The sequence below is a fragment of the Salmo salar genome, chromosome ssa27 (genome assembly GCF_905237065.1).
Source record: "Salmo salar chromosome ssa27, Ssal_v3.1, whole genome shotgun sequence".
Classification (NCBI taxonomy): Eukaryota; Metazoa; Chordata; class Actinopteri; order Salmoniformes; family Salmonidae; genus Salmo; species Salmo salar.
In genome coordinates, this window is record NC_059468.1 from 8,895,108 (window position 1) to 8,921,435 (window position 26,328).

Genomic DNA, 26,328 nt, shown 5'->3' on the forward strand with positions numbered 1-26,328 from the left:
TATCAATGCATGTTAACTCTTTGAATGAGGCGTATAGTCTATGCGCAATCAACATTCGTCTCAATTCGCATCATAGTGATGGTTGCTATTACAAATGGCCACAAGAGGGCTGGCGACACATCTGTCACTCCAGTACAGTGAGTCTGTGTTTTATACTGTATATATATATATATATTTAGTTTGCACATACATGCATGTGCGCCACTAGACTAAAACCCAATTTCAATTATTTTTCATTTGCCCACTTCACTCTTCCAGCCCCTCTCCGAAATCGGGATGATTCAAACTAACTTGTGGACATCATTTTCGGAACAGCTGTTTGGTGGGGAGTGAGCTGAACGGAGTGGAGATTGCTGGGTTGAAGGGAAATTGGGTGAGTCAGAGCTGATGAGTGTACTAGATAACTTGAACTGACGGGGTGAAAGCGAGGGGCTGAGTGGTCAGTGCATACTGTAAATTCTCTAATTCCACTCCTCATTCAGAATATGGGCATGACCCAAAGGAAAGTTTGACTCGTCATCCGGGTCACGATGGGGATTCCCCGGAGGGGAACAGATTGTGTGAAATCTTGTGTAATCAGAGGGGTCAGAGCAGTACAGCACACCAGTAGAGTACAACAAATGACACCGTGGGTTCACGTCTAAAGCCATAACCTTAATCATTACGTAGTGAACTAGAAAGTATGATCATGGATTTGCCTAAAGTGGAGTGGAAGAAATGGTCGGAGAGGGAGGGAGAGAGAGAGAATGTGAGGGATGGATGGATAGAGATAGGGTGCAAAGAGAGAGAAAGTAACAGATGGGTGCTTGAGGATTAAGTCAAATCTGGGTGTATTTGTGTTAGAAACTCACCCAAGAAAGACGAGCGTGAGAGTGAGGGAGAAAAAGCGAAGGAAGTGAATATGGTAGAGAGGACGAAGGAGTGTAGAGGGTCGATGTCTTTGAAGGCCTTATATGGTAAGTTGTTTTCTTTCATTCCAATGTGATTTTTTTGAGCTTCGTTCATTCACAAACATCTGTTCGGTAACTTTCATGCATGCATTGTACAACCTAACGGGTGGACAAGGACTCAATGGAAAGCCCGCCGATATGCAGCACGTAGAGAAAATACAATGCGTACGGCAATTGGAAATCATATCTAGGCACAGGTATTACAAGAAATGAAACCTATCTACCTACGATAGCCTACAAGTATCCCGCAGGAAGTGTGGAAAGTAGCTTTTATCTTGGGGAGCTAGTTTTCTACAGCTTCATATGTGCTGTAGCACCATCTGAATTACATGGGAAGGAAAAATGATACTGCGTGTGTGATTGTGTGCCGGCTGTCATATTTAATCATATTGCAGGACAATGGGGATAGGAGATTTTCTTTGGTTTACCCGTTAAATTGATGCAGTCCCTAGACTGCCCCAAATCTTTTACAGTTTCGAGTGAAGCAATAAAATAGTGTCAGAGTATCTGGAGTTTATATGTATGAGACTCTTCGAAAGGACAGATTGATTGACAGTTTGAAAAAAGAAATTGTTGAAAAGCTGACAGATTTAAACAATTGGAAAATTGAAGGGCTTGTAATTTGATATTTCGGGAGTAAATTGACCAAGTTTGAAGGATATTCCAAATGTTGGAATATTTTGGTATCATGATGGGATAAATGAAATGCCTTACTTTTCTGGATGAACTTGAAAATGCCTAATATGGGTGTCACTAGGGAGCAGTCTGACTAACTCCTGGTCTTACTGTCACGAGGAATCATCTCCATCATTATTTTGTGCTGCAATTGACAAACAAATCTGGCAACAACACAGCTATACACTCTTAGAAAAATGCCAATAAGGTTCTTCGGCTGCCCTCATAAGAGAACCCTTTTTGGTTACATTTTTGTAAACTAGTATACGCTCTTATAGAGTGCATACATTTTTCATTTTGTTTTGTACTGGTCCCCTATGGGAATCAAACCCACGACCCTGGCATTGAAAGTGCCATGCTTTACCAACTGAGCCACCCAGGGAGAACCTTTTTTGGTTCTCTGTGGAAAGGGTCCTACATGGAACGAAAAGGGGTTCTTCAAAGGGTTCTCCTATGCGGACAACTGAAGAACCATTTTAGCTTCTAGATAGCACTTTTTTGTCTGAGTGTATAGTGGTAATGTATGCAGATGTTTCCAGATGAAATAAAAAATATACAAACATCACATCTGTGATTCTGCCATCTTCGTCAGATTGCTATTCTACATAAAGACCATATCAACACAGATGGATTGATCTTTCAATGTCTATTGTCAGGTTGGTGGGTGTAGCTGGTGTATAAAGTCAGGCGCAGGAGAGCAGAGATGAGGGAAACAACACACTTTACTCGACAGCACAAAGTAAACAATTTACAAGGTGCAAAAAGAACGGTTGCCACAAAGCATGGGTGATAAACAGCACCCGGTACAAACCAGCCGGAACATTCCGACCTGAACAAAATAACAATCACACACAAAGACATGGGGGGTTAAACAGAGGGTTAAACAGAGGGTTAAATACATGACCAGTAATTGGGAAATGAAAACCAGGTGTGTGGGAAAACAAATGGAAAATGACAAATGGATCGGCGATGGCTAGAAGACCGGTGACGTCGACCGCCGAACCCTACCCGAACAAGGAGAGGCATCGACTTCGGCAGAAGTCGTGACAACTATTCTCTAAGGTGACCAATAATGATTCATGGAAATGAAACAGACATCAGACCAGTACATTAAACCATCCGTATAGTATGATGATGATGATGATTGTGATGATGCCAAAGACTGTGATTATGAAGATAAGGATAAAGACTATGAGGATGACCACGATGACAGGATGATGATTGTGTGGGTGATTGGGATTGTGACGATGCATAAGATTGTGACGATGAAGATGATGATAAAGATTGCTGTGATGATGATGACGATGGTGATCGTCAACGATGTTGATCGTGGTCTGTTGACATAGTCCAAAGTATGTATGTAATCTCAAACTTTGCTTACTATATGGATTACATCGTTGTCTAAACCTATTGCCATGTAATATGAAATGTTTCTACTTAAAAGAGATTACAGTGAACAGTGATTTATGACAGATTTTTCTGTAATTTGTTGCCCCTTAATTACTCCTCCCAATACTAATCCAAATTATTTGTCTTGCTCTATAGATGGTTGGACAGACGTTACGATCGTGAGGTCAAGTGGTATTGCCCAGATTTACCGAGTACAGGGAGATTAACACAGATTACGGACCAACAGAGAGGTAGATTGAGAGATTAGACTAATCATTACATCAAATCACAATCTTCCTAAGAAAGCCGAGATGCGCGGGAAGAACAGAGTATGTCCTGAGAAAAAGGAGACAGGAGAGAAGGATTAGGTGTTGTATAAAATGTGGTGAAATTGAAGCGTTCCTCTTCCAGGAAACGACTGTATAACAGCGAACACATGTCAATTCCATGTCATGAAGCTGGAAACACGGGATGTAGCATTCAGACGAAAAATGTCAAATGTAAGAAAAATTCATTCATTCAATTTGTTCTTCCCAAATCTAAAGATGAAAAGCTCTCTGCCTGATTGCCTCAGTTCAAAGACTGCGTTGATTTGCTCATTAATCATCACAAGTCGTTATCGAGGGACCACAGCTGGATCAGCGTGTCAAGGGTGGAGGAATATCGAGAGGACTCGTTGGAGTAGACCATGACAGAGGCTAGAGGTTAGCTAGCCCTCATCCGCATGACATGATGTGATGATGATGACGATTGTGTGGATGATTGTGATGAAGATGATGATAAAGATTGCCGTGACGATGATATGATGTTGACGATGACAATGATGACGAGGATTATCATGGTCTGTTGACATAGTCCACATAGTCCAATTTATGTATGTAATCTCAAACTTTGCTGACTATATGGATTACGTCGTTGTCTAAGCCTATTGCCATGTAATATGAAATGTTTCTACATAAGGGAGGCTACATCATGAACAGTGATTTCTGACGGATTTTGCTGTAGATTGTTGTCCATGAATTACTCCTCCCAATACTAATCCAAATGATTTGTCTTGCTCTATAGATGGTTGGACAGACGTTACGATCGTGATATCAAGTGGGATTACCAAGATTCACCTAGTACAGGGAGATTAACACAGATGAATGAGGATTACAGGCTAATAGAGAGGTAGGCTGAGAGATTGGACTAATCCTTACATTGAATCACTGTCTGCCTAAGAAAGTCGAGATGTGCGGGAAGAACAGAATATGTCCTGAGAAAAAGGAGACAGGAGAGAAGGATTAGGGGTTGTATCAAACGTGGTGAAATTGAAGCCATCCCTCTGTCAATCCCCCTCCCCACTCCCATTTCTCCACTCTATATCTCTCCATTCCATTCCCCTCATTCTGCCGTGTCATTGAGTTCCCCCACAGTTCCCTCCTCATCATTGTCAATGCCCTCGCTCTAGCTGGTCTCTCCTCGGTCCTCTGTCATCCCTGCGTCCATCCTCTAGCCAGCACCCTCACCCTGTTTCACCATCCTTCGCCTCAAGCTCCTCTTGAGACACCCCGTCTCTCGCTTCTCTTTCCTGCCTGTCTCCCACCTCTCTGTCTCTCTATTGGAGGGGCATTATTTCTTCTCGCAGTGGCCCTCGCCCCACTCCCATAATCCACCATGCTGGAGAACATGTCACGATGCAACCGCTCCCTGCTCTCTTTGTCCCTGACTTCGCTGGCCCTGGCACTGTCCATTCTGGCCTTTTGCACCTCGTACTGGTGCGAGGGGACCCACAAGGTTGTCAAGCCCCTCTGCCTCTCCCCGGTCAAGTTGAAGAACTGCGGGCAGAACAACAGCCAGCCCTACACCACAGGTAGGGAACTAATTCCCCTATTCACCTGTGCAAGAACGAATGTGGAGCCCAGTACCTAACGATTTGTTTCCCCTCACTCTATACTTGTGGACTCACCCCTGTTGAACCAACCCTTGAACATGAGTCCTGAAACTGACAATTATTACTTTTTAGATTTGTCAGGGGAACCCTTAGCAAAAAGTCTACCTATCCCTTTTTCGCAATCGCTCTCTGAGCAATCTACTGTGTATCAACAGAAGGCAACCAGAGGTCTGTTGACATAGTCCACATAGTCCAATGTATCTATGTAATCTCAAACTTTGTTGACTATCTGGATTACATCGTTGTCTAAGCCTATTGCCATGTAATGTGCAATTTTTCTACATAAGGGAGATTACGTCAAGAGCGGTGATTTCTGACAGATTTTGCTGTAGATTGTTGCCCCTTCATTCCATTGACACTAGGGAGCACTTTTGACCTCTGTGCCTGACGAATATTAAATGATGGTCTTGTTATGCCTTTGAGGAACATGGCTGGAAGATGTGTGTTTCTGGAGTTTATTGTAGAACAACATTAATACGGTGTGTAGACTAGACACATACAGTACCAGTCAAAAGTTTGGACACCTACTCATTTAAGTTTTTTTCTTCATTTTTACTATTCACAACTATGAAATAACACATGGAATCATGTAGTAACCGATAAAGTGTTAAACAAATCTAAATATATGTTATATTTCAGTTTCTTGGCATTCTCTCAAGAAGCAGCTTCACCCGGAATGCTTTTCCAACTGGTACTGTAGATCTCGCCTAAAACTGTCCAACCATTCCTGTCCCAACTACCCCCTTACCCTCTCTTTTCCTCAGAGAGTCCCACTCTGGACCCTAAGAAGCCGGCAAACAACGTCACCTTGTCGCCCCAGGAAAACGAAGAGCAGGCGAGGCTTCGGAAAAAGGCCCTCGCCAACGCAGTGCACTACATCTGGGAGACGGGCGAGGACAAGTACATGCTGCGCTACTTCCACACAGGTTTCTGGTTGTCCTGTGAGGCACACAATGAGGGTGAGCATTTGGCTAAACATTGGGTCTTTATCCAGACCATTGTTTGAATATGCTTTACACTTATAGAAAGAGGGGTTAAGTAGCCTTCATCCCAAGAACCTAATGATGCCTGGTCCTTGTACTGTAAGATCCAATCTCCTCAATGAATGTACTTGCTACGACTGTGATACAGTATGTGATATGTGGTTGTCTCACCTAGCTATAAGGAATGCATGCACTAATTGTAAGTCTCTCTGGATAAGAGCGTCTTCTAAATGACTAAAATGTAAAATGTAAATATAAATGAATCCCTAGCCTTAGCCAGTAATTGTTTGACACAGAGAACTTCATTGGAACAGTGAATAAAACAGGAGATAGATCTTGTTTTAGGCTGTTGATCTACAGAACCTTCATCGAGTCCAGTCTTAGGGTCGGACCTAGGACTGAGCCTTGTGGAACCCTAATAATCACTGGACACTAGTGATTAGAATGCACTATAACGTCGATATATCTATCAGCAATTACCATTGTGCAAGACTGGTTGCTTTAACACCATACTCATCCACTGATCTGGGATTGTCCCTAATCAGCCGAGGCTATGTAGAGGTAAATAATCACAAGCGGGTGCTTTGTTAATAATTGAATCGTCTTTAATGTCAGTGATGTAAAGTCAAGAGTCAGTGAAGGCTAACTTAAAGGAATATCTTCCCATATCACCTCAGGAATAATTTGCTAGATCATTGTAGAGAGAGGAGAGTTAGAGCTTTGGTCTTGACCCTAGATAGAAAACATCTGGTGGATTTCTCTCTCTCTTCTCAATGTGGCTTATTTTACTACAGAAAGTGTCCCCTTCAGATTTCCCGTGCCAAATGGAGCACTGTCTTAAGATCTCCGAACAGCCACTCAAGGGATCTCTTATTAAATCAGTACGTCCATTTTCTTGACAAGGCCCTAAAAGATACATGTGAATATACTGACTTAAGTTGGATTTATAACTAATCACATTCTATTTGTCTTATAGAGGAGAAGTGCCGAAGCTTCATTGAATTGACTCCAGGGGAGACACAAGGTTTGTGCTCATTGAAAGTACAGTTGAAGTTGGAAGTTTACATACACTTAGGTTGGAGTCATTAAAACTTGTTTTTCAACCACCCCACAAATTTCTTGTTAACAAACTATAGTTTTGGCAAGTCGGTTAGGACATCTACTTTGTGCATGACACAAGTAATTTTTCCAACAATTGTTTACAGACAGATTATTTCACTTATAATTCACTGTATCACAATTCCAGTGGGTCAGAAGTTTACATCCACTAAGTTGACTGTGCCTTTAAACAGCTTGGAAAATTCCATAAAATGATGTCATGGCTTTAGAAGCTTCTGATATGCTAAATGACATCACTTTGAGTCAATTGGAGGTGTACCTGTGGATGTATTTCAAGGCCTACCTTCAAACTCAGTGCCTCTTTGCTTGACATCTTAGGAAAATCAAAAGAAATCAGCCAATACCTCAGGAAAAAAATTGTAGACCTCCACAAGTCTGGTTCATCCTTGGGAGCAATTTCCAAACGCCTGAAGGTACCACATTCATCTGTACAAACAATAGTACGCAAGTATAAACACCATGGGACCACGTAGCCGTCATACCGCTCAGGAAGGAGACGCGTTCTGTCTCCTAGAGATGAACGTACTTTGGTGCGAAAAGTGCAAATCAATCCCAGAACAACAGCAAGGGACCTCGTGAAGATGCTGGAGGAAACAGGTACAAAAGTATCTTATATCCACAGCAAAATTAGTCCTATATTGACATAACCTGAAAGGCCGCTCAGCAAGGAAGAAGCCACTGCTCCAAAACTGCCAGAAAAAAAGCCAGACTACGGTTTGCAACTGCACATGTGGACAAAGATTGTACTTTTTGGAGAAATGTCCTCTGGTCTGATGAAATAAAAATAGAACTGTTTGGCCATAATGACCATCATTATGTTTGGAGGAAAAAGGGGGAGGCTTGCAAGCCGAAGAACACCATCCTAACTGTGAAACACGGGGGTGGCAGCATCATGTTGTGGGGGTGCTTTGCTGCAGGAGGGACTTGTGCACTTCACAAAATAGATGGCATCATGAGGGAGGAAAATTATGTGGATATATTAAAGCAACATCTCAAGACATCAGTCTTGGGTCTTCCAAATGGACAATGACCCCAAGCATACTTACAAAGATGTGTCAAAATGGTTTAAGGATAACACAGTCAAGGTATTGGAGTGGCCATCACAAAGCCCTGACCTCAATCCTATTGAACATTTGTGGGCGGTACTGAAAAAGCATTTGCGAGCAAGGAGGCCTACAAACCTGACTCAGTTACACCAGCTCTGTCAGGAGGAATGGACCAAAATTCACCCAACTTACTGTGGGAAGCTTGTGGAAGGCTACCCGAAACGTTTGACCCAAGTTAAACAGTTTAAAGGCAATGCTACCAAATACTAATTGACTGTATGTAAACTTCTGACCCACTGGGAATGTGATGAAAGAAATAAAAACTGAAATAAATCTTTCTCTCTACTATTATTCTGACATTTCACATTCTTCAAATAAAGTGGTGATCCTAACTGACCTAAGACAGGGAATTGTTACTAGGATTAAATGTCAGGAATTGTGAAAAGCTGAGTTTAAATGTATTTGGCTAAGGTGTATGTAAACTTCCGACTTCAACTGTACATACAATACTAATTGAGTGTATGTAAACTTCGGACCCACTGGAATTGTGTTACAGTGAATTATAAGTGAAATAATCTGTCTGTAAACAATTGTTGGAAAAATTGCCAAAACTGTAGTTTGTTAACAATACATTTGTGGAGTTGTTGAAAATGAGTTTTAATAACTCCAACCTAAGTGTATGTAAACTTCCGACTTCAACTGTATACTGTAGGTACAGCTAATACGGCAACATTAAATTTAAACTTCAACTGTATACTGTAGGTACAGCTAATACTGCAACGTTAAATTGCAAATAAGGACTGTATGCCAACATTTTATCTCTCTACCTCTGTCCAATCTTCATTTTCCCGTTTTCTCTCTCTCTTCCTCACTCTTTCGCTCTCTCTCTCTCTCTCTCTCTGACAGGGGTGCTGTGGCTGTCAGTAGTATCAGAGTTCACGTACATAGGCCTGTTGGCCATGGGCTTTCTCCTCATGTGGGTGGAGGTGCTGTGTCTCTGTGCCCGGAAGGAGATGTACGCTCTTAAGATCAACGCCTTTGCCGCTATATGCACTGTCCTTTCAGGTGAGACAGCCACGACGAGCAGAACTTTCTCTTATCACCAACATGATACATGCCAAGGCTTTTGAGTACTCTGTAAAAATATTCAAAAAGGTAAAGAAAGCATTGATTATTCGATGTTAGTCAAATAAAATAGGAGATTGTCAGCAAATACCTTTTCTCTCTCAGGTCTGATGGGAATGGTGGCTCATATGATGTACACCACAGTGTTCCAGTTGACTGTGAGCATTGGGCCAAAAGATTGGAGACCACAAACCTGGGACTATGGCTGGTCATTTGCGTAAGTATCTCCTTAGGCATAGTTCGCCCAAATTACAAAATTGCTTATTTGTTCCCTTACCCTGAAAGCAGTCTTTGGACATTGAGACTGCAATCCTGCAATGGTTTGGTTTGTTTGTCTAGGCACTGTCTCCATTTTCTAACCACTAACCAATGGAAAACAGTGGGTCCAGAATGATTGGATCACTTGATAATGATGAGCAAAAAAAGCGTGTATAAAGGAAATAATACAAATACTGATCTATATTGTATGCTATTATATATATTTTTTAATCATTTATATTATTTTATACTAACACAATTTCTCAGAGAAAGAGATGTTGTTTAACAACTAGTAAAAATCTCAAAAACGTAGGGGTCAAAATGATTGGATCCCCTGTTTTCAATACTCCAGCATCCTCCCCTTGTGAGGATAAGGACACTGAGCCTTTTTCTAAAATGTTTTATGATATTGGAGAACACGTTGGGAGGATCTTAGACCATTCCTCCATACAGAATCTTTCCAGATCCTTGATATCCTTTGTCTGTGCTTATGGACTGCCCTCTTCAATTCAAACCACAGGTTTTCAATGGGGTTCAAGTCTGGAGACTTAGATGGCCATTGCGAAATTATGATTTTGTGGTCAAGGAACCTTTTCTTTGTGGATTTTGATGTGAGCTGGTGTGCGTGGCCAAAGACCTTTGTTTTCGTGTCGTTTGACCACAGCACCGGTTCCAATCCAAGTGCCAATGGCATTTAGCAAACTCCAGTAGGTGCTGTGGTCAGATGACATTAAAATAGAGCTCTTTGACCATGCACACCAATGGTGGGTTTGGCCTTCGAAAAACAATGCATGCAGAAAATACCTCATCCCCACTGTAAAATATGGTGGTGGATCTTTGATGTTATGGGGCTATTTTGCTTCCACTGGTCCTGGGGCCCTTGTATTAAGGTCAACGGCATCATGAACTTTACCAAGTACCAGGGCATTTTAACCAAAAACCTGATTGCCTCTGCCAGGAGGCTGAATCTTGGCCGCAAGTGAACCTTCCAGCAAGACAATTATCCCAAGCACACATCGAAATCCACAAAGAAATGGCTAATTGACCACATAATCAACATTTTGCAATAGCCATCTCAGTTTCTGGACTTGAACCGCATTGAAAATGTGTGGTTTGAATTGAAGAGGGAAGTCCAGTTGTACTGTACAGACAAAGGATATCAAGGATCTGGAAAGATCCTGTATGGAGGAATGGTCTTCTCCAATCTCATAAAACATTTTAGAAAAAGGGGAGGGTGCTGGAGTATTGAAAACAATATATTTGTTTCATTACTTGTTAAACAAAATATTTTTCTCTGCTCAATTGTATTAGTATAAAATAATTGTATTTATCAAGGGATCCATTAATTCCGGACCCGACTGTACAGTATGTACCCGATATTAGCATCTTTTAAACTTCCTAGGCCATATTTACAGCCTATCTATAACCAATGACCACTACGGCCCTCTCTTTTACCTCCAGTCTGGCCTGGATCTCCTTCAGCTGCTGCATGGCGGCGGCTGTCTTCACCCTCAACTCCTACACCAAGACGCTGATCGAGATGAAGCACCGCGCCCGCGTTCGTCTGGAGGAGGCCCGGGCGGCCATCCAGGCACCCTCCTATGACGAGGTGTTGCAGGCGGCCGGGGGCATCTACTCAGTCAGCAGCCTGCTCCAGCACTGCCATCAGGGGGCGTTGGTCGACCCCATGTGTGAGGGAAGGGGGCCGCTGGTGGGCCCGGGGGTTCCAGACCCCAGAGGGCTGGTGGTGATGGCTGGTGGCTGTGGGACAGAGGGGTGCGAGGACTGCGAGAGGGAGATGGACGAGATTGAGGACGCCCTAGACAGGGAAGAGGGGGAGGAGATGGAGAGAGAGGACTGTGAGAGGTGCTGAGGGAAGGGAGGAGGAGGCGTTAAAAAGAGGTTCTGGCCATCTGAAACTTTTTTTCTTCTTTTCTTTTTTTAACTGTGAAATGGACTGCTCTTGATTTCAGTCATTGCAGTGATAATTATTTCAGTACCTCCATCCATGCATTAAATCGGAGTAGCTAAAGCTCTGTAAAACCAAGCACAGAGAGTGATATGTATTGTCTGGGTAGAGATCAATATAGACAATCACTAAGAAATGCCTGGCATTGGCCACATTTAACATGTATAATATATCTCACTTTTATTCTATGCATTTGTTAACCCTGTTATTACTATCCTGATATGGATAGTAACTGTCCATCATGTCAGTTTTCATGTCATGTCAGTTCTTCTACATGGACTGGACCGATCCTGGGAATTGTCTGTTGGGACAACTGTCTCAATATCTCCAGTTGACGTCCAAAAATAGATGATTTTATCTTGTAGTTAAATGAAGATTGAGTCAAAGATTACATAAACAAAACACAGAGCTTTGGATGTTAAGACAGATGGTTTCAAATGCAGAAGATTATGTAAATTATCTCCCCAGAACTCTTCTGTACAGATTCTGTCAGACCTGGGCCCTGACAGTAGATCTCAGTAGGACAAAAATAATGCTGATCCAAAAATGGTCCAGTCGCCAGGACCACAAATACAAATTCCATCTAGACACCGTTGCCCTAGAGCACACAAAGAAACTATATATACCTCGGCCTAAACATCAGCACCACAGGTAACTTCCACAAAGCTGTGAACGAGCTGAGAGACAAGGCAAGAAGGGCCTTCTATGCCATCGAATGGAACATAAAATTTGACATACCAATTAGGATCTGGCTAAAAATACTTGAATCAGTTATAGAACCCATTGCCCTTTATAGTTGAGGTCTGGGGTCCGCTCACCAACCAAGAATTCACAAAATGGGACAAACACCAAATTGAGACTCTGCATGCAGAATTCAGCAAAAATATCCTTTATGGACAAGGTAAAACACCAAATAATTCATGCAGAGCAGAATTAGGCCGATACCCGCTAATGATCAAAATCCATAAAAGAGCCGTTAAATTCTACAGCCACCTAAAAGGAAGCGATTCCCAAACCTTCCATAACAAAGCCATCACCTACAGAGAGATGAACCTGGAGAAGAGTCCCCTAAGCAAGCTGGTCCTGGGGCTCTGTTCACAAACACAAACAGACCCCACAGAGCCCCACGACAGCAACACAATTAGACCCAACCAAATCATGAGAAAACAAAAATATAATTACTTGACACATTGGAAAGAATGAACAAAACAGAGCATGCTATAATGCTATTTGGCCCTAAACAGAGAGTACACAGTGGCAGAATACCTGACCACTTTGACTATGTACATACTCAGTGATCATAGCCTTGCTATTGAGAAAGGCCGCCATAGGCAGACCTGGCTCTCAAGAGAAGACAGGCTATGTGCACACTGCCCACAAAATGAGGTGGAAACGGAGCTGCACTTCCTAACCTCCTGCCAAATGTATGACCATATTAGAGACACATATTTCCCTCAGATTACACAGATCCACAAAGAATTCGAAACAACCCCAATTTTGATAACCTCCCATATCTACTGGGTGAAATACCAAAGTGTGCTGTCACAGCAGTAAGATTTGTGACCTGTTGCCACAAGAAAAGAGCAACCAGTGAAGAACAAACACCATTGGAAATACTACCCATATTTATGTTTATCTATTTTCCCTTTTGTACTTTAACTATTTGCACATCGTTACAACACTGTAGACATAATACGGCATTTGAACTTTTGTTTATTATCTACTTCACTTGCTTTGGTAATGTTAACATATGTTTCCCATGACAATAAAGCCCTTGTTTGAAAGAAAAGAAAGAGCGGGTGGAACTAGGGAAGGATGGATTGATGGATGTGACAGCCATCTCTTCAAGTCTGTAGGATTATTCAGATGTATGTGGTAAATGATAGAGAATGTAAATAAAAACAAAATGGTAGCATATAAGATCAGCAATATAAGTAGTGTGACAATACTGTGTGGAATGTAAAGAGTTTACATTTTGTATGGATCAATTTTAAATGTAATGTTGACATTTCCAACCAGAAAATAGCCATTTCTATGAATGTATCAACCATTAAAAAAAATTACTTTTCTTGAAGTGGAATGCTTTATTTCACAATAATACTTTTTAATCAAAACAAAGTGTACAAAAACAGAGGGGGGAAGCACAAATCACTAATAATCAAAAACAAAGAACACAAATAATCATCTGATAGATTTGATGTCTTGCTACACACCCCAGCTTTCTAAGAACTATTAAAAGGGCCATTTTTATCTAATGAAGCTTGAAGGTAATGGAATCTAAAGTTTATGACAACTCTTTCATAAAGTCAGTATCTTATCAAAATTAAAGGAATGTGTATTAAATGAGCTAGACTTCAAATGCTGCTAGAACCGTGCTCAAAAGACATGGTAAACCCTAGTGATCTTCCTGTCCGGGTTGGCGCCCCCCCTTTGGGTTTGTGCCGTGGGGGAGATCTTCGTGCTCTACACTCGGCCTTGTCTCAGGATGGTAAGTTGGTGGTTGAAGATATCCCTCTAGTGGTGTGGGGGCTGTGCTTTGGCAAAGTGGGGGGGGGGTTATATCCTGCCTGTTTGGCCCTGTCCGGGGCTATCATCGGACGGGGTCACAGTGTCTCTCGACCCCTCCTGTCTCAGCCTCCAGTATTTATGCTGCAATAGTTTGTGTCGGGGGGCTAGGGTTAGTCTGTTATATCTGGAGTATTTCTCCTGTCTTATCCGGTGTCCTGTGTGAATTTAAGTATGCTCTCTCTAATTGTCTCTTTCTTTCTCTCGGAGGACCTGAACCCTAGGACCATGCCTCAGGACTACCTGGCCTGATGACTCCTTTCTGTCCCCAGTCCACCTGGTCGTGCTGCTGCTCCAGTTTCAACTGTTCTGCCTGCGGCTATGGAACCCTGACCTGTTGACCGGACGTGCTACATGTCCCAGACCTGCTCTCTAACTCTCTAGAGACAGCAGGAGCGGTAGAGACACTCTGAAGGTTCAGCTATGTAAAGCCAACTGACATTTTCTCCTGAGGTGCTGACCTGTTGCACCCTCTACAACCTCTGTGATTATTATTATTTGACCATGCTGGTCATCTATGAACATTTGAACATCTTGGCCATGTTCTGTTATAATCTCCACCCGGCACAGCCAGAAGAGGACAGGCCACCCCTCATAGCCTGGTTCATCTCTAGGTTTCTTCCTAGGTTCTGGCCTTTCTAGGGAGTTTTTCCTAGCCACCACGCTTCTGCACCTGCATTGATTGCTGTTTGGGGTTTTAGGCTGGGTTTCTGTACAGCACTTAGTGACATCAGCTGTGGTAAGAAGGACTTTATAAATACATTTGATGGCAGATGGCATCATGAGGCAGGAAAATTATGTGGATATATTGAAGCAACATCTCAAGACATCAGTCAGGAAGTTAAAGCTTGGGTCTTCCAAATGGACAATGACCCCAAGCATACTTACAAAGATGTGTCAAAATGTCTCAAGGACAACACAGTCAAGGTATTGGAGTGGCCATCACAAAGCCCTGACCTCAATCCTATTGAAAATGTGTGGGCAGAACTGAAAAAGCGTTTGCGAGCAAGGAGGCCTACAAACCTGACTCAGTTACACCAGCTCTGTCAGGAGGAATGGACCAAAATTCACCCAACTTATTGTGGGAAGCTTGTGGAAGGCTACCTGAAACGTTTGACCCAAGTTAAACAATTTAAAGGCAATGCTACCAAATACTAATTGAGTGTATGTAAACTTCTGACCCACTGGGAATGTGATGAAAGAAATAAAAGCTGAAATAAATCCTTCACTCTACTATTATTCTGACATTTCACATTCTTAAAATAAGGTGGTGATCCTAACTGACCTAAAACAGGGAATTTTTACTAGGATTAAATGTCAGGAATTGTGAAAAACTGAGTTTAAATGTATTTGGCTAAGGTGCATGTACACTTCCAACTTCAACTGTAGTAAAAACAATACCAGTATACAGTATATAGTAAAAACAATACCAGTATACAGTATAAACAATACCAGTATACAGTAAAAAGTAATGTCCCGTGTAGGTCAGTTGGTAGAGCATGGCGCTTGCAACACCAGGGTTGAGGGTTTATCGTATGTTTTTACAATCAAGCACAGCTAAAGTAGTTGGAGCAAAACATTCTATTTGAACCGAAGTCCGATAAACATTTAAGTTAGACTGGGATTAAAACGAAATACTTTCTGCATTAAGATGGGTAAGTTGAGGATAGGGGCGGGGAATGTGGAATGTAGGAACCTGATCCCAGATCTATTTGTGCTGTCTTGTCAACTCCTATGGTCAACACTTACGGTCATGTCCTATGACCATTGGACTTTATTAGCAGAGGGTTACTTGTTGGCAGGTTCATATTGAATGAGGCGAAGCGCATCCTCATTGTCCATCACACCCTTGATGAACTCTCCTTCTGCAATTCGCTCTGAGGTGGGGAGAGAGAGCAAGAGGAAGAAACAGATAGGAATCATCATCATCATCAGGTTTATATTACAGTTAAAATGTCAAATCACGTTAAGCAAGACTTTCTTCTCCTCACCATTGTCTTCTTTCTCAAAGAATGTCCAGAGTTTGTTGGCCCTCTTCTCCGGTGTGTTCTCGTCGTTGGGCAGCTCAGCCTGTTTATCCTTGGGAATTAGCTTGAAAATAGCCTGTTGGGTACATAAAAACAGCGTTTATTAGAGACAGGCTTCTATTTGAGCCAGGTGTTTATTTCCTTAATACTCAATAACATTTTGAAAAAGACTACCACACTGTTTATTGTGACAAGTATGACCAGTGTAAACATTATAATAACAAATCCATCGCAGATCAGACTTGCAACGACTAGACTGCCTATCGTACGCGCTCCATTTCGCGCTTCAACGCAACGGAGAAGGGTACTGTTGATGTTGCATGTTCATTTTGGTGGCGCAATGGCTAGCAACAACGACAGAATTTTGTACCAATGTTTTTAATGACCATGGGAATATCAGAGCTGTGTCCCATGCTAATCTTGCAAACAATTCATTTCAACCTGGTGTTTATTTGAAGCAGGTGTTTATTTGCTGAAATGTGTTTTCGATGACCGGCTATTAAAAAAGGGACCGACGGCTATTTGAGATTCAGCGTTTAATTGAAGTTTTATGGTATGTCACTTTCAGCGGTTATTCTGTAACACGGGAGATTTACTAACAAATATGTGAAGCAAATCCTGCCGACTACGCCAAAATGTCAAGTTCATTAATGTTGTCTAACACAAATAACTATTATTATGGAACCATTTTTATCCACATTCAGTTTAGGAATTAATACAAGCGGCGTGTTGTTGTGAAGTGTTTGTGAAAGGATGTCATGGATATTCACTCACCCTATATAAACTATAAAACACCAGATCACTGCAGTGAGAATATATCCTTACAACACCCCAATCCCGTTCTTTTTAATCTTCTCATAAAACCATATTCCAGGGCAGACTATTTTAAAAGAGCGATTACTGTAGAACATTGATGTCTGTACTGTGAAATGATCAAATTATAATCTTTAAAGGTAATGTAAGGCTAAAGAAAACGTATCGCTCTGAAGCATTGTCAAAAACACATACTGTATTCTTTCCTGAACAATGTCAATGTATGAAATAATCAGGTACCATTCACATGGAAATAAAAATGAATTTGCGTTCTGTGAATATACAGTGCCTTCGGAAAGTATTCAGACCTGTTGACTATTCCACATTTTGTTATGTTACAGCCCAGTTCGAAAAAGGATTAAATAAAACCATTGCCTCAGTAATCTACACACAACACCTCGTAATAAAAAACAGAAATACCTTATTTACATATGCATTCAGACCCTTTGCTATAAGACTCGAAATTGAGCTCAGATGCATCCTGTTTCCATTGATCATCCTTGAGATGTTTCTACAACTTGATTGGAGTCCACAAATTCAAATGATTGGATATGATTTGGAAAGGCACACACCTGTCTATATAAGGTCCCACAGTTGACAGTGCATGTCAGAGCAGAAACCAAGCCATGAGGTCGAACGAATTGTCCGTAGAGTTCCGAGACAGGATTGTGTTGAGGCACAAATGTCTGCAGCATTGAAGGTCCCCAAGAACACAGTAGCCTCCATCATTCTTAAATGGAAGAAGTTTGGAACCACCAAGACTCTTCCTAGAGCTGGCCGCCAGGCCAAACTGAGCAATCGGGGGAGAAGGGCGTTGGTCAGGGAGGTGACCAAGAACCCGATGGTCACTCTGACACAGCTCTAGAGTTCCTCTGTGGAGATGGGAGAACCTTCCAGAAGGACAACCATCTCTGCAGCACTCCACCAATCTGGCCTTTATGGTAGAGTGGCCAGACGGAAGCCACTACTCAGTAAAAGGCACATGTCAGCCCGCTTGGAGTTTGCCAAAAGGCACCTAAAGACTCTCAGACTATGAGAAACAAGATTCTCTGGTCTGATGGAACCAAGATTGAACTTTTTGGCCTGAATGCCAAGCGTCTCGTCTGGAGGAAACCATCATGCTGTGGGGATGTTTTGCAGCAGCAGGGACTAGGAAATAGTCAGGATCAAAGCAAAGATGAACAGAGCAAAGTACAGAGAGATCCTCAATGAAAACCTGCTCCAGAGCGCTCAGGACCTCTGACTGGGGTGAAGGTTCACCTTCAAACAGGACAACAACCCTAAGCACACGAACAAGACAATGCAGCAGTGGCTTTGGGACAAGTCTCTGAACGTCCTTGATTATATTGGTTTTGAGGGATTTCAAATGTTAGCATCCACCATTTATAAATATTCTTCCCATCTGAACCTTAGTTTTGATTAAATCGCATTGTGTTCCCATGGATTGTAAGAAATCAAAATAACATTGGAGAGAAAAACGGTGGTACAAAAAAAACACTAAATCACATTTTAGTGTTTCAACTGTAAACAGGGAGCTTAAATAAGATTAGAGCCTAAGGACTGGTGTGAACTGACAAATCAGCAGCAGCTTGTTTACAGTTCACATAGATTCAGTTTGTTTAGAAGGATTTTTTCTTTTTATATGTACACACACTGGACAAAAATATAAACGCAAAATGTAAAATGTTGGTCTCATGTTTCATGAGCTGAAATACAAGATCCCAGACATGTTCCATACACACAAAAAGCTTATTTCTCTCAAATTTTGTGCACAAATTTGTTTACATCCCTGTTGGTGAGCATTTCTCCTTTGCCAAGATAATCCATCCCCCTGACAGGTGTGGAATATCAAGTAGCTGATTAAACAGCATGATCATGGCACAGGTGCACCTTGTGCTGTGGACAATAAAAGGCCACTCTAAAATGTGCATTTGTCACACAACACAATGCCATATTTTTGATAGGGCGTGCTGACTGCAGAAATGTCCACCAGAGCTGTTGCCAGAGAATTGAATGTTCATTTCTCTACCATAAGCCGCCTCCAATGACTTTTTAAAGAATTTGGCAGTACGTCCAACCAGCCTCACAACCGCAGACCACGTGTATGGGGCGAGCGGTTACCTGATGTCAACGTTGTGAACAGAGTGCCCCATGATGGTGGTGTGGTTATGGTGTGGACAAGCATAAGCCACATTATGGTTGTGCGTAATAAGGAGCGCACGCGCCTCAGTGTGCATCGAAATCGGCCTATGCTTCGTGACCTGCGCTCCACGCTTTGGAGTCAGAATGTTGAATAAGATTCAATTATTTTTCATTCCATGTATGCATGGTGTTGAAACAAACACAACTGCATTTTATCGATGTCAATTTGAATGCACTAAAATACCATGACGAGATCCTGAGCCCCATTGTGAGGCCCATTTTCATAAAGGTATATGTGACCAACAGATGAATATCTGTATTCAAAGTCATGTGAAATCCATAGATTAGGGCCTAATGAATTTATTTCAATTGACTGATTTCCTCATATGAACTGTTACTCAGTAAAATCAATGAAATTGTTGCATGTCATGTTAATTTTTTTGTTAAATATATATATATGTGTGTGTATGTATGTGTGTGTATATATATATATATATATATATATATATATAGTGTGTATGTATGTATGTATGTATATATATATATATATATATATATATATATACACACATACATACACACACACACACACAGTGGGGGAAAAAAGTATTTGATCCCTGCTGATTTTGTACGTTTGCCCACTTACAAAGAAATGATCAGTCTATAATTTTAATGGTAGGTTTATTTGAACAGTGAGAGACAGAATAACAACAACAAAAATCCAGAAAAACGCATGTCAAAAATGTTATAAAAGGATTTGCACTTTAATGAGGGAAATAAGTATTTGACCCCTCTGCAAAACATGACTTAGTACTTGGTGGCAAAACCCTTGTTGGCAATCACAGAGGTCAGACGTCTCTTGCAGTTGGCCACCAGGTTTGCACACATCTCAGGAGGGATTTTGTCCCACTCCTCTTTGCAGATCTTCTCCAATTCATTAAGGTTTCGAGACTGACGTTTGGCAACTCGAACCTTCAGCTCCCTCCACAGATTTTCTATGGGATTAAGGTCTGGAGACTGGCTAGGCCACTCCAGGACCTTAATGTGCTTCTTCTTGAGCCACTCCTTTGTTGCCTCGGCCGTGTGTTTTGGGTCATTGTCATGCTGGAATACCCATCCACGACCCATTTTCAATGCCCTGGCTGAGGGAAGGAGGTTCTCACCCAAGATTTGACAGTACATGGCCCCGTCAAATGATGCGGTGAAGTTGTCCTGTCCCCTTAGCAGAAAAACACCCCCAAAGCATAATGTTTCCACCTCCATGTTTGACGGTGGAGATGGTGTTCTTGGGGTCATAGGCAGCATTCCTCCTCCTCCAAACACGGCGAGTTGAGTTGATGTCAAAGAGCTCCATTTTGGTCTCATCTGACCACAACACTTTCACCAGTTGTCCTCTGAGTCATTCAGATGTTCATTGGCAAACTTCAGACGGGCATGAAGTTCTTTTGTGTTTCTTCCATTTGCGAATAATCACACCAAATGTTGTCACCTTCTCACCGAGCTGCTTGGCGATGGTCTTGTAGCCCATTCCAGCCTTGTGTAGGTTTACAATCTTGTCCCTGACATCCTTGGAGAGCTCTTTGGTCTTGGCCATGGTGGAGAGTTTGGAATCTGATTGATTGATTGCTTCTGTGAACAGGTGTCTTTTTTACAGGAGCACTCCCTTTAAGAGTGTGCTCCTAATCTCAGCTCGTTACATGTATAAAAGACACCTGAGAGCCAGAAATCTTTCTGATTGAGAGGGAGTCAAATACTTATTTCCCTCATTAAAATGCAAATCAATTTATAACATTTCTGACATGTGTTTTTCTGGATATTTTTGTTGTTATTCTGTCTCTCACTGTTCAAATAAACCTACCATTAAAATTATAGACTGATCCTTTCTTTGTTAGTGGGCAAACGTACAAAATCAGCAGGGGATCAAATACTTTTTCCCCCATTGTGTGTGTATATATATATATATAAACCACTACTACCCCAGGCAAAATACAGTATATGGTGTTTGCCATTGGTCACATTTACATGGCAAAGCACTGACTGTTCAGTTATTGGTTAGCAATATTGTATGCTTCATCATGATCGCTATAGGGTGGGACCACTCAATATCATTCTTTAGCATATATCCGGCTCGAAGGGCCATATAAGAAATGGTAGGTTTAAAATTGTTTTTTTTAAATTTGGACTAAAACGTTATTCACGATTTTAGTATTCAACCTCCTTTGCATGTTTGAACAAAACATACATTTACTTTCAGACAGCCATGGGAGATAATCGCACAGTGAGTGTCACGTACATCTTGACCTGCAGCCCAGTGTAACCGGTGTTAAATGGCTAGCTAGTTAGCAGTGCGCGCTAGTAGCGTTTCAATCGGTGACGTCACTTGCTCTGAGACCTTGAAGTAGTTGTTACCCTTGCTCAGCAAGGACTGCGGCTTTTGTGGAATGATAGGTAACGATGCTTCGAAGGTGATTGTTGTCGATGTGTGCAGAGGGTCACTGGTTCAAGCCCAGGATGGGACGAGGAGAGGGACGGAAGCAATTATGTTACCCCAGGACACACGAGATGCGTCTTTAAATCTTAAACACTGTTTAATCTCAGTCCCCATTCTCTACTAACCTACATTTATCCCTCCTTCCCTAATTCCCTCACTCCTACACCCTTTCAGTTTAAGCTCAGGGCCCGGAGAATATGGTCAGACGTTGAAGTGGAGTGGTATCAGCGCTTGAATTCATCTGCACCACAGGGACATTGACACTACCGCCGAGGCAAAACAATGTATCCCTGCCTCCAAGTCACTATAGTTCTCCCTGAGACTCCACAGCAGAAGTGAGGCGACAAAGCAATGAATTGTGAGATATTGGGGTTACTACTTTCTTTGTCAAATGGAAAGTCAAGATTTTTTGGATTGAACATTCTATTTTTTGGCTTAGTTTGCTCATGTTGCAAAGTGTTTAATTATCCTATGGTTGAGAGCCCTTGATATAAGCGTCGCCCATTTCTGGGTAAAAGGTTTGTGTGTAGAAGTATGTAGAAGTATCAGGGGTCAAGTATTACATCTTTGAAGATCAAACAGAGCTTGAGGCTTATTTAGATGACAAGCATCAGTCAACAGGATTTGTTTCTAACATGCATGTCATCTCTATTGATCTATCTATCCACCCACCCATCCACTCTCCGTTTCTCCTCCCACTACTTACGCTGCAGATCTCGGTCACTTCCGACTTGGTGATGTATCCGTTCTTGTCCACGTCGAACAGCGAGAAGGCCCACTCCAGCTTCCTGGTGGTCTTGCCCGTGGACGTCAGGTGCAGCGCAATTATGTACTCCTTGAAGTCCAGAGTGCCGTCATCGTTGGTGTCGAAAGAACGGAAGACGTGCTGCGCGTACGTCTGGGCGTTGCTCTCGGGGAAGAAGCGGCTGTAGATGACCTCGAACTCCTTGGGCGTGATACGTCCAGAGGGACATGACTTCTGGAAGCTCTCGTACCACTGGGTGATCTCCGTCTCAGTGAACTTGGTGCTGAGCTTCAGGTCTTCCAGGATCTCCTTGGAGACGGCGCTGCTCTTGGCGTTCCCCATGTTATGTTTTCAGGACAAAGAAATAGCCCCCTGATGTGTCTTTTAAAGGGCAAATGTATATCAACACGGACTGTGATGTGGGTTATTTTTGTACGTCCCGACAATATACGATATCCAGAAGCTGGGAGGCTGGGTCCTTCTCTCTGTAAGCAGGCTTTTCGCTTGACCCCTTGAAAAGCAACTATAAATGAAAATAGGAATGAAGTCATTTAATAAGGTTATTCCAGTCTAACAAATCGCAGAGTGGAGTCCAATGTCTTTAATATTTTAATCTTTAATCAAAAGCAGTATCTGGGCACAACGAGCCATCCATAACTAATTGCAGTAGTGTATCCAGCATGTGACGGGATGACAGTTATTTTAGACATGATAATCTAGAAGAAAAAGAAACGCACACACCTATTTAGGCGAGGTGCTAGCTAGCGGAGTAGAAAACTTGAAAATAAAGGAGAGCCGCACACTAGGAGCTCAGACGCAAAAATGTAATATCCAACGTTTCGACAGCCAAGCTGTCTTCATCAGGGTATGACCATGAACACTGCGGGATGACTCGTTTATATAGTGTCAAAAGACACACAGGTGTCTGTAATCAGGGCCAAATGTGGCCTAATATCATTGGTTAATTCTCAAATATAAAAATGGCATACAAAAAAAACAAATGGATAGCATACGATCATAGATTTGTTTTAGACTACACAAGCTTACAAACAATTACAATGGCAAAGTCACATAATCACAAGAATGGCTTCAGATCAAAGTCTCCGTTGAGACCGAAGGGTGCGTGGGTCTTTAAATTAAAGATCCATGCAGCCTCTCGTTTTAACAATAAATTATCAAGGTCACCCCCTCTCCTAGGGAGGGTGACATGTTCGATGCCAATATAACGCAGAGACGAAATTGAGTTGTTTGCTTCCAAGAAGTGGGCCGCAACTGGGTAAATCAAGTTTATGCACCTAATGGTGCTACGATACTCTGAGATACGTACTTTTAATTCGCGCTTTGTTTTACCCACATAATTTTTACCACAAGGACAAGTTATAAGATAAATAACTACCTTAGTGGAGCACATGATAACACCTTTGATTGGGATCTGTTTCCCTGTTTGGGGGTGTTTGAAGGATGTACATTTATAAGGGCCATTGCATTGAGCACAGCCATTACACTTGTAATTCCCATCCAGTAGGGGCGCAAATAGAGGTAAATCAGAGTGTACCAATTGGTCTATGAGATTTCTGCCTCGCGAGAATATGACCAAGGGAAGGTCCGATGTCGTAGACATGATAACCATTATCTGTGCTCTGTGATCTCCGTCTAGTAGGCATAAAATACCCATTCCTAATCATCGGGTCTAGGATGCAGGCTACAGTCAGCTAATGAGTTTACACACGCAACACACACACACGAGCACACACACACCTGAACAACATCCAGGCTTTCTCTGTTCTGTTTGTCGCTTCATAAAGCCCCACATATGTGATATACCCAGGCTTTAAGGTGTTTACAAGTCTACCTGTCTACTGTTCGGACTCACCAGTGATTCATATGCCAGCTCAATACACATATGGCATTAGCAGTTGAGAGCCCATTACTCTTATACTTTTAGACATGTACATGTATCACAATCAGAGAAGGCTGGTGGCAGGAGCTATAGGAGGTTATTCCTTTGATCTATGACTCAAATATGGACTAGCATACATTCATGATAATACAACTTTAAAATGGCTGTAATGTGTAGTAAAGCACAGGTGTACATCAGACCATTAGAAGCTTCAAAAGTACTAGAACAGAAATTACAACTATGGGTGAAATGAGTACAGTATGTTGAGTAGATACCAAAAACGAGAAAGTCCATATGCTTTTAGAAAGGAGTACCATTCAGTCAATTTAGAAAGCAAACTGAAATTCCAACATAAATTCCAATCTTCCACATAAATTTGAAGGGAATTTAACCCATCCCTGGCTCCAAAAATGCATTTCCTTGGAGTACAGCTAGAACTATAGACAGAAACAAATAAGGAAAGACATAAATAAAGATGAATTCAAACGCTTACCTGTGTGAGTGACTCAGAGAAGACAAGTCAAGATAGAAGTGATATTCGTGGTCAGCGGAGAGCAAAGTGGGATTCCGTTACATCTGCCGGCTGGGCTAAGTCAATTACACAGGATTGTTAAGGCGCTAAGCCACAAACACACCCAAATGAACTTCTTATCTGCTTCTTTTTGTTTCTCGATCATTCCATGTCTACACGTTAGCACACACAAAATATATTTTATGTAATGTCCATGTAATGTCGTAATATGTCCTTATTTTCTATTGCCCTGTCTTAACAAGCAAAGTTCAAATAACTTTAAACAATTCAATTATTTTAAATCTTTTGCCGTGAGCATTTTATCCACATAGGTTGCTGTGTAGTTTTTGACTGTAGCTTTACCTTCTTCACTAAGACTTGTTGTCCGTTATCATCACTTGAGTTGAATAAGAAAAAAACACAACGGTCTTTGGTATGAGCTGTTTTTATAGATATCAGAGGTTAGTGTACAGGGGCCATGCAACCATTTCTCAACACATTGCTAGCAGTTCCTAGATAGCCAACCGTAGGTCCGTTTTTATGGTTCAAGTGCTTTAGTCAGTTAGGATCCCACTTAAGTAGAGGGTTTGGTCAAACATGTTCAACTATGAACACTAACATAGAAACAAATTAATGTCTGTTCGCTGTTTTGTTGTTCCCAGATGAGGTGATTTTAATAAGGCTTCGAGCTTTATTCAAATCGCCTTCAAGGTAAATGACCACGTTAGCGTTATTAAATCACCATGATAGCTTTATTAAATCATCATGTTTGGGAGCAGCATAACAGTGAGCAAAGATTCCTTTTTTGATGTAGATCTTTGACTTTGAGCATGGTCTGGGAGAAACTTGGTGGGAAAAAGAAGGCGGAAGCAGATGATGAAGTGGATTCTGAATCCAACGGCGGTAGAATCAAGGATAATTTGTATAGAAAAGTAGTGTACAGTGATGAGAATGTGTCAAGGGTGTGTGTACTGGTGGCGAAGTCAGGTGCAGGAGAGCAGAGAGTTTGTGAACAGGCGCACACTTTACTCAGGCTGGAGTGAACAAACAGACGGACGCAAACTGCGTCAAAACCTCCAGCAAAAAGGCAAAAGTGCAAAGCGTGAAAAAAAACACTCACCAAAGCTAATGTACCAAATAAACATACAACGTGCACAAACACGGAACATGGAAACATAGCCTGGCGCGTCACAATAACCACATAACAATAAACAATCCCACACAAAGACATGGAGGGGAACAGAGGAATAAATACATGCAGTGTGATTAGGGAATGAAAACCAGGTGTACAGGGAACAAGACAAAGCAAATGGAACAATGAAAAGTGGATCGGCGATGGCTAGAAAGCCGGTGACGTCAACCGCCGAACGCCGTCCGAACAAGGAGAGGAGCCGACTTCAGCGGAAGTCGTGACAGAATGTCCCTTCGTATCTAGTAGAAGTACAGTTTCTTAATGAAGAGCAGTTGAGCAGATTACCGATCTTGAAGAAACCATTTGAAATATCCAAACTGATGGAGAGAGTGCTGGGCAAAGTGAAGGCTGTTGGGCAAAGTGAAGGCTGTGAGGATCCCGAGAGACGGGCTTGTTTAGGTTTTTTGTGCTTCTGCGGATCAGAAGAAATGGGCGTCTCCCCCGATTTGATAAGTTTGAAGTGTCGTGGCTGTCTCTTCAGAACAGGGCACACCT

The 26,328-nt window shown here is 42.0% G+C and overlaps 2 protein-coding genes and 1 non-coding gene across 4 annotated transcripts; 1 reads left to right on the top strand and 2 right to left on the bottom strand.

Annotated features, from left to right (window-relative positions):
• Positions 1 to 529: 529 nt before the first annotated feature.
• Positions 530 to 12,497, top strand: LOC106588452 (germ cell-specific gene 1-like protein). 2 transcript variants are annotated; one of them, XM_045709741.1, is made up of 8 exons: positions 530 to 3,265; positions 3,560 to 3,718; positions 4,080 to 4,866; positions 5,712 to 5,906; positions 6,907 to 6,954; positions 9,002 to 9,160; positions 9,326 to 9,437; positions 10,940 to 12,497. In XM_045709741.1, exons 3-8 carry the CDS (start codon positions 4,671 to 4,673, stop codon positions 11,349 to 11,351), a joined length of 1,122 nt encoding a protein of 373 aa, XP_045565697.1. In that variant the 5' UTR covers positions 530 to 3,265; positions 3,560 to 3,718; positions 4,080 to 4,670; the 3' UTR covers positions 11,352 to 12,497. The 2 variants fall into 2 exon arrangements, with proteins under 2 accessions (XP_045565697.1, XP_045565698.1); XM_045709742.1 differs by having other exon boundaries at positions 531 to 3,718; positions 4,080 to 4,184; positions 4,430 to 4,866.
• trnae-uuc (transfer RNA glutamic acid (anticodon UUC)) lies at positions 1,934 to 2,013 on the bottom strand. The gene has a single exon. It is a non-coding gene; the product is annotated as a tRNA-Glu (tRNA).
• Positions 12,498 to 15,343: 2,846 nt separating the features above from the next.
• Positions 15,344 to 24,891, bottom strand: LOC106588288 (visinin). The gene is made up of 4 exons (XM_014177123.2): positions 24,624 to 24,891; positions 22,192 to 22,753; positions 16,004 to 16,115; positions 15,344 to 15,889 (listed from the first exon to the last, which is right to left on the bottom strand). The coding sequence occupies exons 2-4, from the start codon at positions 22,570 to 22,572 to the stop codon at positions 15,801 to 15,803; spliced, it is 582 nt and encodes a 193-aa protein (XP_014032598.1). The 5' UTR covers positions 22,573 to 22,753; positions 24,624 to 24,891; the 3' UTR covers positions 15,344 to 15,800.
• Positions 24,892 to 26,328: the final 1,437 nt, after the last annotated feature.

What these genes read in the sequence shown, in the direction of transcription:
- LOC106588452 (XM_045709741.1), top strand. Translation starts at nt 4,671, where the DNA reads ATGCTGGAGAACATGTCACGATGCAACCGCTCCCTGCTCTCTTTGTCC. An exon ending in CTGTGAGGCACACAATGAGG is followed by an intron (nt 5,907 to 6,906) that starts GTGAGCATTTGG and finishes TTTGTCTTATAG; the next exon opens with AGGAGAAGTGCCGAAGCTTC. An exon ending in GACTCCAGGGGAGACACAAG is followed by an intron (nt 6,955 to 9,001) that starts GTTTGTGCTCAT and finishes TCTCTCTGACAG; the next exon opens with GGGTGCTGTGGCTGTCAGTA.
- LOC106588288 (XM_014177123.2), bottom strand. Translation starts at nt 22,572, where the DNA reads ATGGGGAACGCCAAGAGCAGCGCCGTCTCCAAGGAGATCCTGGAAGAC. An exon ending in AAGTGACCGAGATCTGCAGC is followed by an intron (nt 16,116 to 22,191) that starts GTAAGTAGTGGG and finishes TGTACCCAACAG; the next exon opens with GCTATTTTCAAGCTAATTCC. An exon ending in CTTTGAGAAAGAAGACAATG is followed by an intron (nt 15,890 to 16,003) that starts GTGAGGAGAAGA and finishes TCCCCACCTCAG; the next exon opens with AGCGAATTGCAGAAGGAGAG.